This window comes from Astatotilapia calliptera, chromosome 1, assembly GCF_900246225.1.
Source record: "Astatotilapia calliptera chromosome 1, fAstCal1.2, whole genome shotgun sequence".
NCBI lineage: Eukaryota > Metazoa > Chordata > Actinopteri > Cichliformes > Cichlidae > Astatotilapia > Astatotilapia calliptera.
Window position 1 is genome coordinate 14,936,578 of NC_039302.1, and position 15,704 is coordinate 14,952,281.

The 15,704-nt window shown below is 39.6% G+C and overlaps 1 protein-coding gene across 1 annotated transcript; it reads left to right on the forward strand.

Annotated features, from left to right (window-relative positions):
* The first annotated feature begins 2,511 nt into the window (after nucleotides 1–2,511).
* Nucleotides 2,512–10,228, forward strand: LOC113021212 (ephrin-B2a-like). The gene is made up of 5 exons (XM_026165722.1): nucleotides 2,512–2,900; nucleotides 3,549–3,832; nucleotides 5,010–5,102; nucleotides 8,278–8,394; nucleotides 9,152–10,228. The coding sequence occupies exons 1-5, from the start codon at nucleotides 2,539–2,541 to the stop codon at nucleotides 9,502–9,504; spliced, it is 1,209 nt and encodes a 402-aa protein (XP_026021507.1). The 5' UTR covers nucleotides 2,512–2,538; the 3' UTR covers nucleotides 9,505–10,228.
* The last annotated feature ends 5,476 nt before the right edge of the window (nucleotides 10,229–15,704 follow it).

Sequence of the window (15,704 nt, forward strand, 5' to 3'; positions counted from 1 at the left end):
TTCTCTCGGTAGGACTTGCATAACTGACTTTTTTTTTGTTAAAGAAAGAGAAAAACTCCCCGATTTGTGTGTGGATGTTAGGAAGGGCGGTGGCTGAGATCTTCTCTGCTGGTGCTAAAGGGCTTTACCATTAATGTGCCGACCAAGCCGGAGTTTCACTTCTGCCGCACCACAGTCCACATGCTCGCAGAGATGTGGACATCAACAGCCAGTCACCAACAATTATGCTGCAATGCCATGTTAGACACACGGAAAGACTCGATGACAAGTTAAGAATGACACATTTTGCTTTTCATCCTAACTTCTAATTGCCTGAGAGGTCTCCGGCTGGCTGCCCTCTTTGTTTAACGTGGTCACAGGTTCAAACACTCACAGGTCAGATGAAACCGACCGCTAAGTCTCTCTGAGTGCAGAGATGTCTTCAACTATGAACTCAGAGCAAGGCAACAAGTAAAACACACAAACAGAACGGGGTTTTTCCTGCCTCAGAACAGCTTCTGCTCTACATATGGTTAATTATAATGGTAATAAGAAGGCGTCTCTGTTAACTTAGTTAAAAGGAGTTTATGCGTTATCCTGGTATTTTTGGCTTTTTTCTAAACAAAATAAATTGTTTTAAACTTGAGTAAATTAAAGCCCACTGTAAAAAAAAGTACAGGTTGAAGAATATTTATGTCACAGTCCTGGTAATTTTCCTTTGGCAAAAGGCCAAAACCCTCTTTGATGTGTGTGTTTAGATAAGTCAATAACGATGTCTGGTTTAGCAGACTTGGAGAAGCTCTGAGGTTAAACGAATACATTTCAGGTAAGAATAGATCATCACTGAAACAATTTGGTCATCAAAAACAGTCATTAGTTTGGTCCACTCTGTGGATTTCCCTCATTTGCATCACTTCTCGCTCGCTGCAGAGTACTGTGGCCGTCTGTGTGTTAACTTTTCATTAAGATGTGCAACACTGTTCCCCTAGAACAACTGTTCTATAGAACCGGGTGTATTTCTATTTCTTTCTCCAGGACTGCACCGAACGAGCAGCCCAACAACAAGAAAATAATTTGAGCGCTTCCATTTTTTCTTTGAAGCTTTTGTTAAAAAAATAGATATGGAGTAGTGCAAATTGCACAAATAAATAATATGTACACTATAAATCTAAGAAACACAGCTGCATGAAGATATAATACAAACATATGTTTGTCATGCAGATGTGACCGTGAGAAGTGGCAAAAGATGCAGATCTGTGAAGATTCTGAGATCAAAAGCGGTCGTCTACATACACAATGTTACAACATTAGGATAATCACAAGAAGTCATAGCCTGTGCCTCAAACACAAAACACACATTTTATAACATGCAACAGAAGAAACACGCCACACACTTACCATCAGACACTGAGTTTTAACGGACCAATGATTTTTCTTTCTTCTTTTTGCTTTCCAGGGACTTTTTCCTCTCAGTGTTCATAGCAAACAATGCCAGGTTATCACTGCTGTTTCTAGAGGACTAAGGACACAAGACAAACTGCACTAGGGCTTATTGGTGTGACAGGATGTGTCACAAATATTCACACCAGTTTTTACAAGCCTACAAAAAAGCATCTTCTGCTCCCGTCCTCTGAGGCTTCCTAAGGGACAGGAGCTCATGAGAGCTGGTGATGGACCCTCATTTAGTCTAGTGGAGCTCTACAAACACATTAAGTCTGTATAAGTAGGTTCCTAAAGCTAAGAACCCAACAATCATTCTGTGACTGACTGACAGGAAGCACACATCATGTCACAAGATCAACACAAGCTACGCCCCCCTGGCCAATCAACAGTATGATAATCTAATTAATTAATTAAACAGCGTTTATTATTATTATTATTATTATTATTAGTATTATTATTATAGAATATTAATGTATCCATCTGCTAATTATTATTACCATTATAATTAATATGCTACCCCAGATTCCTCATGGCCTGTGACGTAAACACATAGCAGGCCACAGAAGGTGGAGTAAAAAAATTAAATTAAAATATTAAAATAAAATGTAAAAAAGCTTTAATTAAATGTAGATCTCCTGAAATAGTGACAAATAGTCAATCATACAAGACACAAATATGTTTCTAAAAAAAACTAACGCTACACACTAAACGCTACAGGTGACGTCCTTATAATATACAAATGAGTTCCAAACCGTTTTACAGCTGGTTTAGACCCTTAATATTTCCCAAACCCACTTTCGAGAAGAAGAAGAAGAAAAAACAGATAAAGATCTGTGGTTACTATGAAACTTCTAGCTTCTGAGAAAAGTAAGCGCAATAATTTCTGGATTTTTTATTATTATTATTTAATCGTCTGGAAAACAGCCAGACTTGGATTTCCCCCAAATGTGTTGAACACGCTTTTAAAAATGCGCTTGTTTTATGGCTCGTGCATGTAACGCAATGTACAGTATGTTAATGTGAAAAAAATAAATAAATAAAAATTCACCAATCGATGTGCCCACCAGCCCCGGCTTTCTCTTACGCACGAGCCCGTATGGGCGGACTGGTCAGCTGATGGCTTTAAACGCTGCACACTCTCTCTGTCCTCAATACACGGATCTCGTCACACGAATAATTTTCCAGCCAATTACGCACAATGTGGAACATTTCAAACAGCCGCAGGAGGAAAACTCGCAACTTGGTGGGATTTCATTCGGGAACGTGTCCTTTGCGCGCACCTGGAGCAACCGGAGACATGCAGGGACAGCAAATTGTAGCCGGTTTATGATACCGAGCCTCCGTGTAGCCAGTCTCCGATTTCTTCCTGGGATGGGGAGCAGCGCATGGAGCTGCGGTGCCCTCTTCCTGCTGGCCATCGTTTGCTCATGCCGTGCCATCACTCTGGAGTCTATCCACTGGAGCAGCTCCAATGCCAAGTAAGTGGAGGAATCAGTTTTGCGATCAATACAACTTTCTGCTGTGGACTGACAGAAATCTGCTCAGTGACATTTTCCAGAAGTGATTTATAATGACTGAGAAGTAACTGATAACACAGAAGCACCGAACACTGCCAGGCTCCAGCTCTTCTCCTGTGCCAATTGAAACTAAACAGAATGATTTGTATTAATTAATGACTTTTTATCTTCGCCATGTTATTAGCTGGTGATGAAACCAATGCATTTCTGCATGTGCTCTTCAGATATTTACATAACACAAAAAAATCCCCTGAAGCGATGGAATTGGGGAGCTTTAAAAAAATAGCTCCAGGGATTACTGTAGACTAATATTCTGTTGATCCAGTTCATGATTGATCACCTAATCTTTTTTCCTTTATGACTGCGCTGTTTGTTTTTGGTTTGTTCCTCAGTCTAAACAAGCAACTGGTCTGATGTGAACAAATGAAAACCTGCAAGATCTTGTCGAAACGCTCTTATCACTGAAGTTAAAATGTGGCCACTTTATTATCCATCAAGTTCAAGCTGAGAATTGCATAAAGTGAAGATGCTCCAGTCTCTGCCGGTTTAAGAGGATTTTTATGTTTTTTTTTTTTTTTTAAAGTGTTGTGTTTCTCTCTTTTATCACAGGTTTACTCCAGGTCAGGGTCTCATTCTGTATCCACAGATAGGGGACAAGATGGACATTGTGTGCCCCAGGGCAGATGCTTCCTCTGGGGGAAAGGAGGAGTTCTACAGAGTCTTCCTGGTCTCGCGAAGTCAGCTGGAGAGCTGCACCATTGACCAGACTGACACGCCTCTGCTGAACTGCGACAAACCAAACCGTGATGTAAAGTTCACGTTCAAGTTTCAGGAATTCAGCCCCAACTTGTGGGGTCTGGAGTTCCTCAAGGGGAAGGACTATTACATAACCTGTGAGTGTTTTTTTGTGTCTGAAGCCATGGCTGCCAAATGTGTGGCACACGTTCTAATTAAACTCAGTATGATGGGGAAAAGCAGCTGGTTCCTACAGGTGGAACAGCCTTTAAATCCAGGCTAGAAGCTGATTCCTTTTTCCTTCCCCTGCCCTCTCTCCTTCTCTCTCTCTGGGTAAAGAGGACACCATCATCCTTGGCTCCCTCTCAATTTGTCAGTTTGCGTGAGAATCAAAGTAAAAAAAAAAAAAACCCCGCACACACACAAAAAAACGTGGCCTCGTTATTGGACTGCCGTCGGTTAAACCAGCATCTTAAGAGGCAAGTGATGCATGAGATAGAGAGCAAGTCTGACCATGTAGCCTCACCCACCTCGCCACGCTCTGACAGCACACTTCGCTCTGGCAGGCCTGTGTGATTCCAAGGGCTTACATGCCCCAAATCACAGAAGGCTTTTACAGCATCAGGCAGATTTGATGGGAGCTTACATGGCAACGTGGCTTGTAGCCTGCGAGATGTTGTTATCTGACCTAAATGCTGCTAACAAGTATGTGTGTGAATGACAGGGGTGAGTGAGAGTTCCTGGTGTGTGTGTGTGTGTCTCATGCGAGTGTTGGTTATTGATTCAAAAGGATAGCTGCTAAAATATTCTCCATTCGTCTCATTTCCCGTGTTGCATTTTGAGATGCAATGCTTAGTCAGTTCACTGGTTAGTACATTCAGCAACATCACACTCAATTTCCAGTTTGCTGGCTTCACCTAACTGCAACTAATGCAACCATGCTGCAACAAATCCTCTCACTCTGTTCAGGTTTTCTTCAAGATGTTTTGGAGGTTAAGCATTTTGGGAGCAATTCAGCTTTTTTTTTGTTTTTGTTTTTTTAAAGAATATACACTAAAAAAATAAGTATCTTTTTGGTTCAGCCCTCACAGCATTTTCTGTAGCTTCTGTGGTGTTTTCACATGTGTGATTATCTGCTGTTTATAACATCACAGCTTGTGCTATGTGTGGCATTTTGTTGCATAAGTGATGCAACTTTTGGCAACTGACCCAACTTGTCTGCAAAGGAGTCGTCGCGTAATTATGCATTCCCTGATAATCGTTTATGATTTACACGAAACTTGGGGAAGGGAAGAAAAAAGTGTTTAATTTTTGCCTCCTCCCTGTGTTTATCAGCCACCTCCACGGGCTTCCTGCAGGGTCTGGATAACACTAATGGAGGGGTGTGCAGGACCAAATCCATGAAGCTGGTGCTGAGAGTCGGCCAGAGTAAGAGCTTTGCTTTCACGTGTCTGTGCCGGCGCATGTGTGGATGACATGAACACACACACAAACATATACATACACATGTAGTTATCTGACAGATAGAACCAGCTGTTTATTTCAGGTCATATTTAAAGCAATAATATCATCTCCAGACTTGAATTACTGAGTGGTCACATAATCCTGTGATCATCCATCAATTCTCTTGAAGAGAGATTTCTGTCATGAATTATTCCAAATCCTTAATTTAAGCCAGCACTAGCAGCTTAAAGCCGGTATTATCATGCATGTGATCATTTGAGACTGCCGTGGTATTTATTTTATTTATTTTTTGTCATATTAACATCACAATAACTGGTTTAATTTGAGGATGCATCATTCTTTAAAACACAACAGGCACACAGGTGTACGCTACCTGTCGACACACTATTTATCAATTTTCAAGCCATACTCTCTAAATGAAGAAACTAGTGTTTATAGTGTGCTTGTTTGCTTCTTTAACTCCACATAATCACAGAAACATGACAGCTGCTGTTTCTGTGTGTTTTTCCAGAAACTTTAAAAGCTAAATAAATGAAAGGCCTAAAAAATAAATATTATTTTTTTGACCTCTGAAATGTGAAGTGGTATCTACATAAATAATTCAGGAGTTTGAGTTGGAGATGAAAAAAAAATAAAAAAAATCAGCATTTCGTGCATTTCTCCACTGATCATAACTGGAAATATGGGGCTGTTCTCCCGCTGTGTTTACTGGTGTAAACACATCTTTTTTTTTACAGCGACAGCAAATATTAATAAGTTCAATTTTTAGGTGTTATCGAGTTTTAATTTCTGCATATATTAAAAGTCACGACGAGTCGTTGGAAGCGTCAGATTTTGAGTTACACGTTGTGCTTTTTAAATTGAACGTTTAATCGTGTTGTCATATTTTTTACGTTCACAGTAAATGTGCTGGCAGGAAATTTGAACATCAGTGATGAATGAATGAGACACTGAAGTGAAGCTTTAATGACTGCTGTTCAAACTAAGCTAACTAACACTCAAATGTGCATGTAGTCCCAGTTAAGGTATAACATTTCATTTTTACTTTAGTATTTATTTTTATGTTTGAGCAAAGATCACAATATTTCTTTCCTGTATTTAGACGTTAAACTGTCACTTTTTTATGTTGGTATGTGGAAGCTTCTTTCTGCCACTTAATAAAAAAGAAACTTTTAAAAAACTTCAACGTACCAACTCAAACATCTGAGAAAAACCTTGAAATTTCAAGTTACAGAGTTAAACTTTTGAGATGAGAACTAAAATGTTTGACTTTAGGATGTTCTTTTTTTTCCAAATGTTTTTTCCCCCAGTGGCAGAAACAAGCTTCCATACTTTTATGTTTGTTGTTAAACCCAGTTCATTTGAAGGCTTGCACATTATCCCATAAATTGCCAAATTTAAAATTAAGAACTACACTTTTTGAAGGCTGAGAAACCTGAGAGGTTATTGGTGAAAGACTAGTTTAGTTCCTTTTTAATAATATAAATTACTAATAAAGCAATGCAGATATTAAGAAAGAGTCCTTTATAAACCTTTTTCACACTATTTTAAGAAGAAAAAGTAGACAAATCCTTGTTGCTATTGACCATGATGAAAGGTTTGCTCTAAACACGGAGCCCTGAATAATGTGATGGGTAACAAAGAAAAATGTGTGCTTTGTAATCTGACAAAGGCAGTCCACATTCAAGGTTGCCTATCATTACTACCAATGGTGAAACGAAATGGATTTATTAAGTATTGCTCAGCCTGATATCTACTTCTGTTTTTTTCTTCCTCTTTAGTAGATGATCCACTTTATCTCCAGTCCATTAATGACTTCAGCATCTCTGAAGTTTATTTAATTAATGCTAAAAGTGTAATTTAATGTAAGATGTAACCAATGCAAACTGAGCTGTGTGATGGCGTTATCTCCTTTCCTTTCACAAAGAGTTGGTTCTGGGTAGGCTTAAAGACAAAACCAGGTGACTATGGCGATCATTCATGGGGAGTTTATGAGAAAACTAAGATAGAAAGATCTCATTGTTATGGTTTCCTGGGACGACACTGAAGTGTTTTAATTCTCTGAGTAATGAAGAGTAAATCAGGAGGAACCCTGATTGAAGTTTAAAGCAGAAGTAGGACTTTTTAACAGTGCTTTGTTTTTTAGAGGAAAGAAAGGTGTAGGTTCAGATCCGCTGTCTCTTGTTGCCTCTCGCAACTCTTAACAGCTGGGATTGGCTCCAGCGACCCTGACTTAGATAAGTGGAAGAGCGTGGAGCCAACATCCTAATAGTAACTTGTAAGGATGGCGGCCCCAATACATAAGTGGCTGAAACTTCTCAAAAGTATATTTAAGTACTTGATTGAATGGATTTAGTTACTTCTCACTGACAGAGAGTATCATAAAGGGAAATATAACCAATTAAAAACAAGACGGGGTTTCTTTTGATTACTTAATTGTTCTCATTTAATTCTATATTCTCAGACTTGATCACATTTCTAATGAACCACAGAGGAAAATCCGTAACTGTGAAACAGCTGGTCTTTTTCCAGAAAAGTCCCCCTGGAAAAACCAGAGGGAATTTTTTTTAAAATGGCTCCATCTGATAAATTAAGGGCAAACCTGTACCACCGACCCTTACAGTGTATTGATCTAGAGGCTCTGTAGCGTTGCTACTGTGGTTTGGGTCTCCCTCAGCACCTTTATCCTCCAAAAAAAGAGTTTTTGAAAAATCCTCCAGCAGAGTTAAACAGAAAAGCCAGAGCATTAAAGTTTTTCCGGCAACATCTTAGTAAGACACTTTAGGCTGTTTTTCTTCCTTTAATTTGTCACTCATATGTATATGTTATGTGTGAGTGGGTGGGGAAAAAAGGAGAACATGTTAGTGATGCTTTTCCTGTCAAGAAAAAAAAAAAGAAAATCGCAGCTGTGACACAAAACCCAGCTTTCTGTGGTCTGGCTGCGTTGAGAAAAAAACAAGTTTCGCTCTTTGTCTTGTGATTCAATTTTATCTGAATGACTGTTGATCCGAAATCAATAAACAAATAGAAAGAAATTAGCTCTTTATTTAGATTCTGAATGAACCAATAAATCTCATTACAGTAACCTGGAAGGTGTGAGGTTTGCAGCTTATATCAGTCTGTGTGGTTTTTATTCCAGACTCTTCAGATCCACCTTCAACACTTCAGGAGTCCCCCACCAGATTCCCACCTACACGACCAAAGTCCAAGGCCAAGGACGCCTCCACGAAAGAAGAGGATATAAAAAGTAAAGCTGGTATGAAGACAAACCAAAAATACAGCCTGGGGAATCATGTACAGCAGTATCATGGGCATTTCTAGCACACAGGAGCAGACTGTGCAAGCCTTACCTTTACCTGCCCTTTCAGTTACCTTCCTTTTGTGCATTAATGTTGAGTTTCCCACACATATCAAAAGAACCCAATAATGTTCACAGATTTTTAATTAACCATTAAGTCTGTTTGCAATTTCTACCCCAGGACTCTTGTGTTCGCTTCAGCCCTCATGGGACAAAACTCTTCTGTAGGGCAGCTTCAGCAACACTGCTGAACAAATTGCAGTTTATTGAATACATTTTTATGCTCTCAGTAGTAAATAACTAACAATAAAACAACATTAGAAAGTGATTATAGTCCTTTTAGCTCATAAAAAATTGTCTGAGCAGCCTTTTTATTCTGCTCTGACCCACTTCGTGATCATCGTGTGACTCCGCAGACGGACAGAAGAATAAAACAATGCTGCAAACTGTTCATCACAATGACATTTCACTGAGTCCTCCAGTTTGCACTCAAACCTCAAGTGATCATGAGTCTGTCGTGTGCCAAAAAAAGGGCCTGTGTTTTCTAACAGGGTGACACTTAAGATGAAGCATATTCTCTTGTGTCCAGCTTCAGCTGAGATTTTTCACGCTAACATGTGCTGATCAGGCCGTGCCGGGGCATTAAGTGAGTGAAGTTGTTTTTAAACCTTTGTGTCTCTTGCCCCTTAAATTTTCTTTTTCTATCTTCTGACAGATGTGGGCTCGGAGACAGGACTCTTCACGTGGGTTGTCTCTGGCTGTGTGGTCCTGCTCGTGGTCATCATAGTTCTGTTGGCTGTGTTGTGGAGGCACCGTCACCGTCGCTGCGTCCCAGATGGGCAGCAGTCCGCCTCCGTGTCCCTCAACACTTTGGGCGTGCCGAAACGGGACAGCATCAGCAGCGACAACAACGGCTCGGACCGCAGCGACGTCGTCTTTCCTCTGCGGGCTTCCGACAGCATGATCTGCCGTCACTTTGAGCGCGTGAGCAGTGACTACGGGCCCCCTGTGTACATAGTTCAGGAGATAATGCCCCAGAGTCCCACCAACATCTACTACAAAGTCTAATGCTTGCTGCTCTGATGACACTTCTCTGCTGATATGAGGGTAATCATGAATCTCAGTTACTGAGGACAATCTGAGAGCTGTGCGCGGTCCAAAAAAAAAAAATACAGATAAAGAGCGAGAGCTCCTCAGTGAAGTGACAAGACAATCAGACAGCAAACTGGGGTCTTAACATATCATTGGTAGTTGTATCCAGTTTGTTTTTTGTCAGATATGCTTGGAAATGGGGGAGGGATGTATTTATAAGAAATTCTTTATTACTGCCACCAACACGTGGCAGCTTTAGATGTACAGTAAATGTGTATTTAATATTAATTTATTGATGAATTGGTTTAAGGAAAAGTGGGGAAAAAGCTTAAAAACTGCACTGCAGAGCATTAAATTCATGAGCACTTTGAGGTTTTTCACAGCCGAGATGTGTTGACTTTGTTTGAACCGAAATGAAAGTCATGATTTTGTGGATTTTATTAAAATGAAAGTGTTTCAAGGGACTCCTCACCCAGTCTTTGTGATCTGTTTCTACTTAAGGATTCAATCACGTGTGAACATCAGTTTAAAGGGAAAAGGTGTTTAACTTACTTTTAGGACACCGTAAAATAAAGTAAGTGTCTTCAGTTTCCCAAAGGTGAAGTGTTGTAAATGAACAAAAGGGTGATGTATGTGGTTAGATACTAATATTACACAGTGAGTACAACAGCACTCCGATCTGTTAAATATAACCACTCAGTTATACTTCAAGTACTTTTATAGACTCCATCGCCTTAACAGAGCTTTTCTAGTCTTATTGATCACTCAGTGCTTTTACACTAAACTAAATTCACCCAATTCAACACTTACCGCTCTTTATTTATCAGACACACTCACGCTGATGGACATGCAAGCTGATCAAGCCACCCTTAGATTAGCAGACAGCTGTCTTTGCCCTACATCATGCTTTGATGCAAACAGTTGCTTTGGTAAAGTTAAGTTTAACCTTAAGCTGCTCTCTGAGTGGCTTTCAGGGGGAGGTGCTGGATGAATGAAATTAGGCTCTGAGCTTTTCTCGTCATTAAACCTCTAATGGTGCTCCTGGGAAACTGACTTTCACTCTGGGGTAAACACCATCATTTTTAAAAAACAAAACAAAACATGTTTTAAGGTTGAATAGACAAAAATGACATCATAGAAACTAGAGTTAGATGTAGTTTACTGGAAACTGAAGAGATGGCTGTAGAATTAACACTTAGAAACTTTAATGGTATGAGTAGGGCTCAAAAGAAAAAATAAAAAGAGCCTAAATGTTAAAGCCAAATGGGAAAACAAGCACCTAACACTTACTCTCTACCAGTTTCCCCTCAGGGTTAATAACAGGTCGGCAGTTTTGCGTAATATCCCCGAGCTACGAAATGATCTGTAACAAAAAGAAAACGTATTTATTAAAAAAAAACAAAAACACTCAACATTCAATTGTGACTCTCGTCTCTCCCGTGGCACCGTGCGAAGCATCGATTTGTGAACATGTTTCATGCTCCTTCAGCCACATCATGCTGCACATTTTCAACCTGCCAACTTCCATGAGCTTCCCCTCCACCAGGGACACCGTTGTCTCTGAAAGCACGATGCCATGCTAGAGGCTCGAGCTAAAATTAAACAGGTTGTCTATCAGCGCTGTGCAGTACTGCAGATTTTAGTATCAATCTGATACCAAGTCAATACAGGGCTGGCATTTCTGATACTGATGCAGCTTATGCAGGGAGAGCTGCGTGCCATCACACCTTTCAGCCTTACATATATTTTGAAATGCTTTTTTTAAGACGTGGAATCTAAATGTGCCAGGCTACATGCTGAACTTAGAGGACAGAAACAAAGCATTGATCTTAATCCACGAGTATCAATCTAATACCAATACCAGCGTGAGTATCAACATTCACCATCTGCTTTTCTCTTCAGTAAAAAACAAACAAACAAATAAATACATATCATGCTTTTCATATAATGTGGGTTTTTTGATAAAATATGGAGTATTTTGTCAAAAGAAACCTCCTTACTGCACCACTTATATTTGGCTCGATACACACACTTTAATGAAGGCCTGCAGATGACAGGCGTGGACGGCCTCATTCTTTTCCTGCAGCAAAATTTTATTTCCCCTCCGGCAAGATGTGTATTTAAACTATCAGAGGGTGAATTAATAGAAAACGTGTCAAATATAACTTCATTATAACTTTCTATAATTGACTTCTTTAATAGACTCAGCGTGGTCTAAACCACTCGTACTTGATGGGGATATCATCCTGACTATCTGCCGGACTATAACGTTATAAGCCACGCTGCACTGGATCGCATCTGATTCATACCTCGGCTTGAACTACCTGATCCGGAGACTTAAAAACAGAAATAACACACTGCAGAGCGTGGCCGTCGTCTGTCCATGTGTCCCTTCACGGCCACCCCCCTCCTCGCATGAAGCGATGCTCGCTTTTTAGAGATGTTTTTGTCCTGTGTGAAGCTCCGCAGCTGAATGGGCCGTGGTTGGGCGAGGTGAGTTCAGCTGACCTCAGGGTCACGCCGAGACAATGGTGGTCAGGCTTCTATGGGAAGAACAAAAAACAGAGGCCCCTGTGCTTATGGCCCCTGTTGTGGGCGGGGCTTTGGCTCTGGTAGGCCATTTTGGAAAGAAGAGGCCTTAAAGTGTCCATGCATCAGAGGGGATGTTTGGATCTCGATACAGGCTTTAGTAGGACAAGTGGTGGCAGCGTGGTGCTGTAAGTTTCTATCGGTGAGGTCTCCTCTAAGAATTTATATTACACCAACACAGCCCCATTCCTTAATGCTTAAAGCATTTTTCCTATGCCTCTATCAAAAAATGATGATGTGTGATATGAAGAGTGTGCTGATGCCGTAATAAATCTTTAACTATTATTTGTGCAAAGAGTGCAGAGCTAGGAGCAGGGGTGGTGGTGGGGGTGGGTCGTTTAAGGAGAGTCGTAAGCTTTTATCTGACCCCATGGGACGATGTGAGGTCTACAACCTCCTTGTGTCCACCCACCCCCCACCTCACTTCCATATGCAGAGGAACTGGCTTTGTGTGGGGGGTTGGGGGTCATGACTGAGCGATCGCACTCCCACAGTGTGTCCCACCATGTGCTCAGAGAGGTGGAGAGGAGCAGCTATTCTGGTTTCAAATGTTTCCAGTTTACAGAGAGAATTAAAGCTCTAATGTAATACACAAACACACCGCCAGAAAAACTGGACTAAAACATGCACAACTTCCATTTTTTCTTCTCCAGTACAGCTCAAAGGCTCGAGCTTCATAGTGAATAGCTGGAATTTTCAAGTTATAATAATCTGGTGGGCATGAATTCATTCGTTTACTTTGGGATGCAAAATGAAGAGAAACTCCAGGGATAGGAAGTGGTTACAGTTTCCTCTTACAGTTAAGCAGCAAATCATGTCATTATGGTACAGTTTTTAATTTGCTAGTTCCCTCTGCTGGCCAGCTTTTATACTGTACTGCGCTCACATGCATGTGTGCAGTTCAAAAGGTTTTTTGAAGAAATGCTGGGAAAAAAAACAAACCCATGCTGCAGCAGCAGAATATACACCCTTCAAGCACAAGCACATGTGCCTTCAAGCACTTAAAAAGAAAAGAATAGTAAGAAACAAAGTGACAATGAGCTGCGATAAATCTTTAGCACTTTGCTCTGAAAGGTGAAAATCATTTTAATTTGCTTCAAACTTTATAATTTTCTTTAGTCCCAGTGAGGCTAATGAGCCAAAAGGAGTGTCAAATTTGAAAGTTTTCAAAGCTGACTGGCTTTGTTACTTGTTTCTATGTTGATTGAGCTTCTTTGTATAAGGAGTTCTTTGTCATTTATTTAACTGCATTTGCATGTTTACTTTATGAACAAAAGCCTCATTTGAATGTTAAAGCTGCAGCGGTAGAAGAAGGTGTGAAAAGGTTTACTGTTTCAGTAAATATACCAGTAAACACAGCGATGGATTAGCTTACCTCTGGGACTGCTAATAAATTATTTAAATTTGAAAGGTGACAACATAGTTTGCACTTTGTTTTATATATTTTTTTAAAATTAAAAATAGCTTATGTGGAGTTAAAAAACAGCTTTTTCTGCAGTAGTAGCTTTAGAGTTTCAGTTGAAAATAAACACATTCCTCTCGAGTCAAAAGAAAATTACCACCATCAAATAAAAGGTACAATTATATTTAAGATTTAGTTTCATGCATGTACAAATTTAATCAATTAAAATGACAAAACATCAGGTTATGGAAGCTCATCCACTTCACATAAATTTCTCTGGTGCACAGGCTATACAGAAAGCGTTTGAGCAATTCTATAAATTCACAAATTTAAACGAAACGGCTGTTAAAGTCCTTAGAAAGCTTTAAACTGCCTGCAGAAAACATGCCGAGTAAAGGCCATGAATCATTCTTATTTTTTATTTCTGTATATATTTTTTTATGTAGCACCAGACTTTCCTGATGTGGTTTGGTGCCTTTGGCTGTAAAGTCTCTTAATTATCTTTGAAATCTGAGAAGAAAGCGAGGCCTGGGTGCAACATATTCCGAGCTCTCTATGAGCAATAAAATTTTATGAATCTTTGCAACTTCATTTTTTTTTAAAGTAGCTAAAATTTTGCTTTGAACTATAATAGAATAGAAAAGGAACACAAACATCAGTGGGTCTTTTTGTTTTTTCCACAGCAGATATTTATTCTAGAGAAGCACAGGTGCTGCTGATAACATTAACAAAGGCTGTGCTCCATTCAAATGCAAAAGTTCTTAACTTCATTCCTGCTTTACACCTGTGCATCTCCTGCTGTGACAGTCACAGAGTCAGCTGTCAAACAGCCACACTGTCTTAGTTAGATATGCAAACTTCACACAGCTTTCATCTTATGTCTAACTTGCAGTCTGATTAACCAATAACTGCATCAAAAGCTTATTTTACTTGTTAAAAACTGTGTTTACAATTTCCAACACATAAAAACTATTTTTTTCCTTTTCTAACCCAACTTAAATAAATGTACAAGCCTTTTCTGATTATTTCAATAATGTTTTATGTTCTGTTATTTAAACATTTTAATTACATAAATAAATTACTTACATAAAAAACAAGCAATAAATAAATATTTCTTCCTATTGTTGGAGTGAAAAATAACTTTTAGCTTTTATGATGACTTTGTTTATATATTTTTGTTGGTTGTTTGTTGTTGTTAGTTTACATTGGATACTGGCCAAATTACTGAAAATATATAAAGAATTATAACTTGCCAAGTTAATTAATTATCAGCAAATCTGTAAGCTTTGTAAACATATTTTCGATTTTATTCGGAAAATAGTAAAACAAATGTATGTATTAGTGGTAGTGATAGAATAATTTTTTGTTACACATGTGGTTGAAAGTCGGTGTATGTTAAAAATAATAACCTGCAGGCTAATCTTAATGAGTTGTGAATCAGCAACAGGTTAATTAGTTTTGTTTTTCTGCTGTTTTTTGCACGTGACTAAATTCAATCAGCACGAATTACTTTTGCTATCCAGCTCCGTTATCTTTGCTCAAATGAGTCCAGGGTGGAAGATTATAGGTGTTTTGGTTATAAATGTGAAACTCGAACGTCCACAGAGAAGCTGTTTTTCCGCTATGCGTGCATTTAATTTTCAATAAATAGGTGCTGAAAGCCGCTGTGATCGCCGACTGTTTCCCTCTTCTTCCTCTGGAGAGGTGGAGGCTGTTTGGTTGGAGATATGGGTCGGAAGTACCGTAGTTTATGTATGCTAATAGGGGAGTTGGGGGTTGTAGCTAGATATTTACGTTCAGTGGGAGACGCCCTTCATTCACCCACATGGTTACCAACGGGTCGTCTTCGCGCCACTTTCCTAAGCTCGCTATCATTTTTAAGCAGTGTAACTGGGCTATAAATTGACCCGCAATCGGCTCGGATTTCACTTCACGTCTCGTTGTGTCCGCCGTTTGAAAAGTTTGCGGGATAGTTGTGTATTTATTCGTCTCTTTTGTCGGTGAGAGACTACACGGCAGCCCAAGCAAGTGAGCGAAGATGGTGGATTTCGGCTGGTGAGTGTCTACCGAGCGCATGTTTATCGGCAAGGAAGTCGGATTTAGGGTTATTTTTTAAAATCTCGATTTTGGTAAATGAAACTCTAAGCTGTGCGCATTACGCTTATTTTTACGCGTCTTTTGTTAT

Excerpts from the sequence above, each read along its gene's own strand:
- LOC113021212 (XM_026165722.1), top strand. The coding sequence starts at position 2,539 with ATGGCTTTAAACGCTGCACACTCTCTCTGTCCTCAATACACGGATCTC. Across the intron at positions 2,901-3,548 it reads TGGAGCAGCTCCAATGCCAA|GTTTACTCCAGGTCAGGGTC; the intron begins GTAAGTGGAGGA and ends CTTTTATCACAG. Across the intron at positions 8,395-9,151 it reads GGATATAAAAAGTAAAGCTG|ATGTGGGCTCGGAGACAGGA; the intron begins GTATGAAGACAA and ends ATCTTCTGACAG.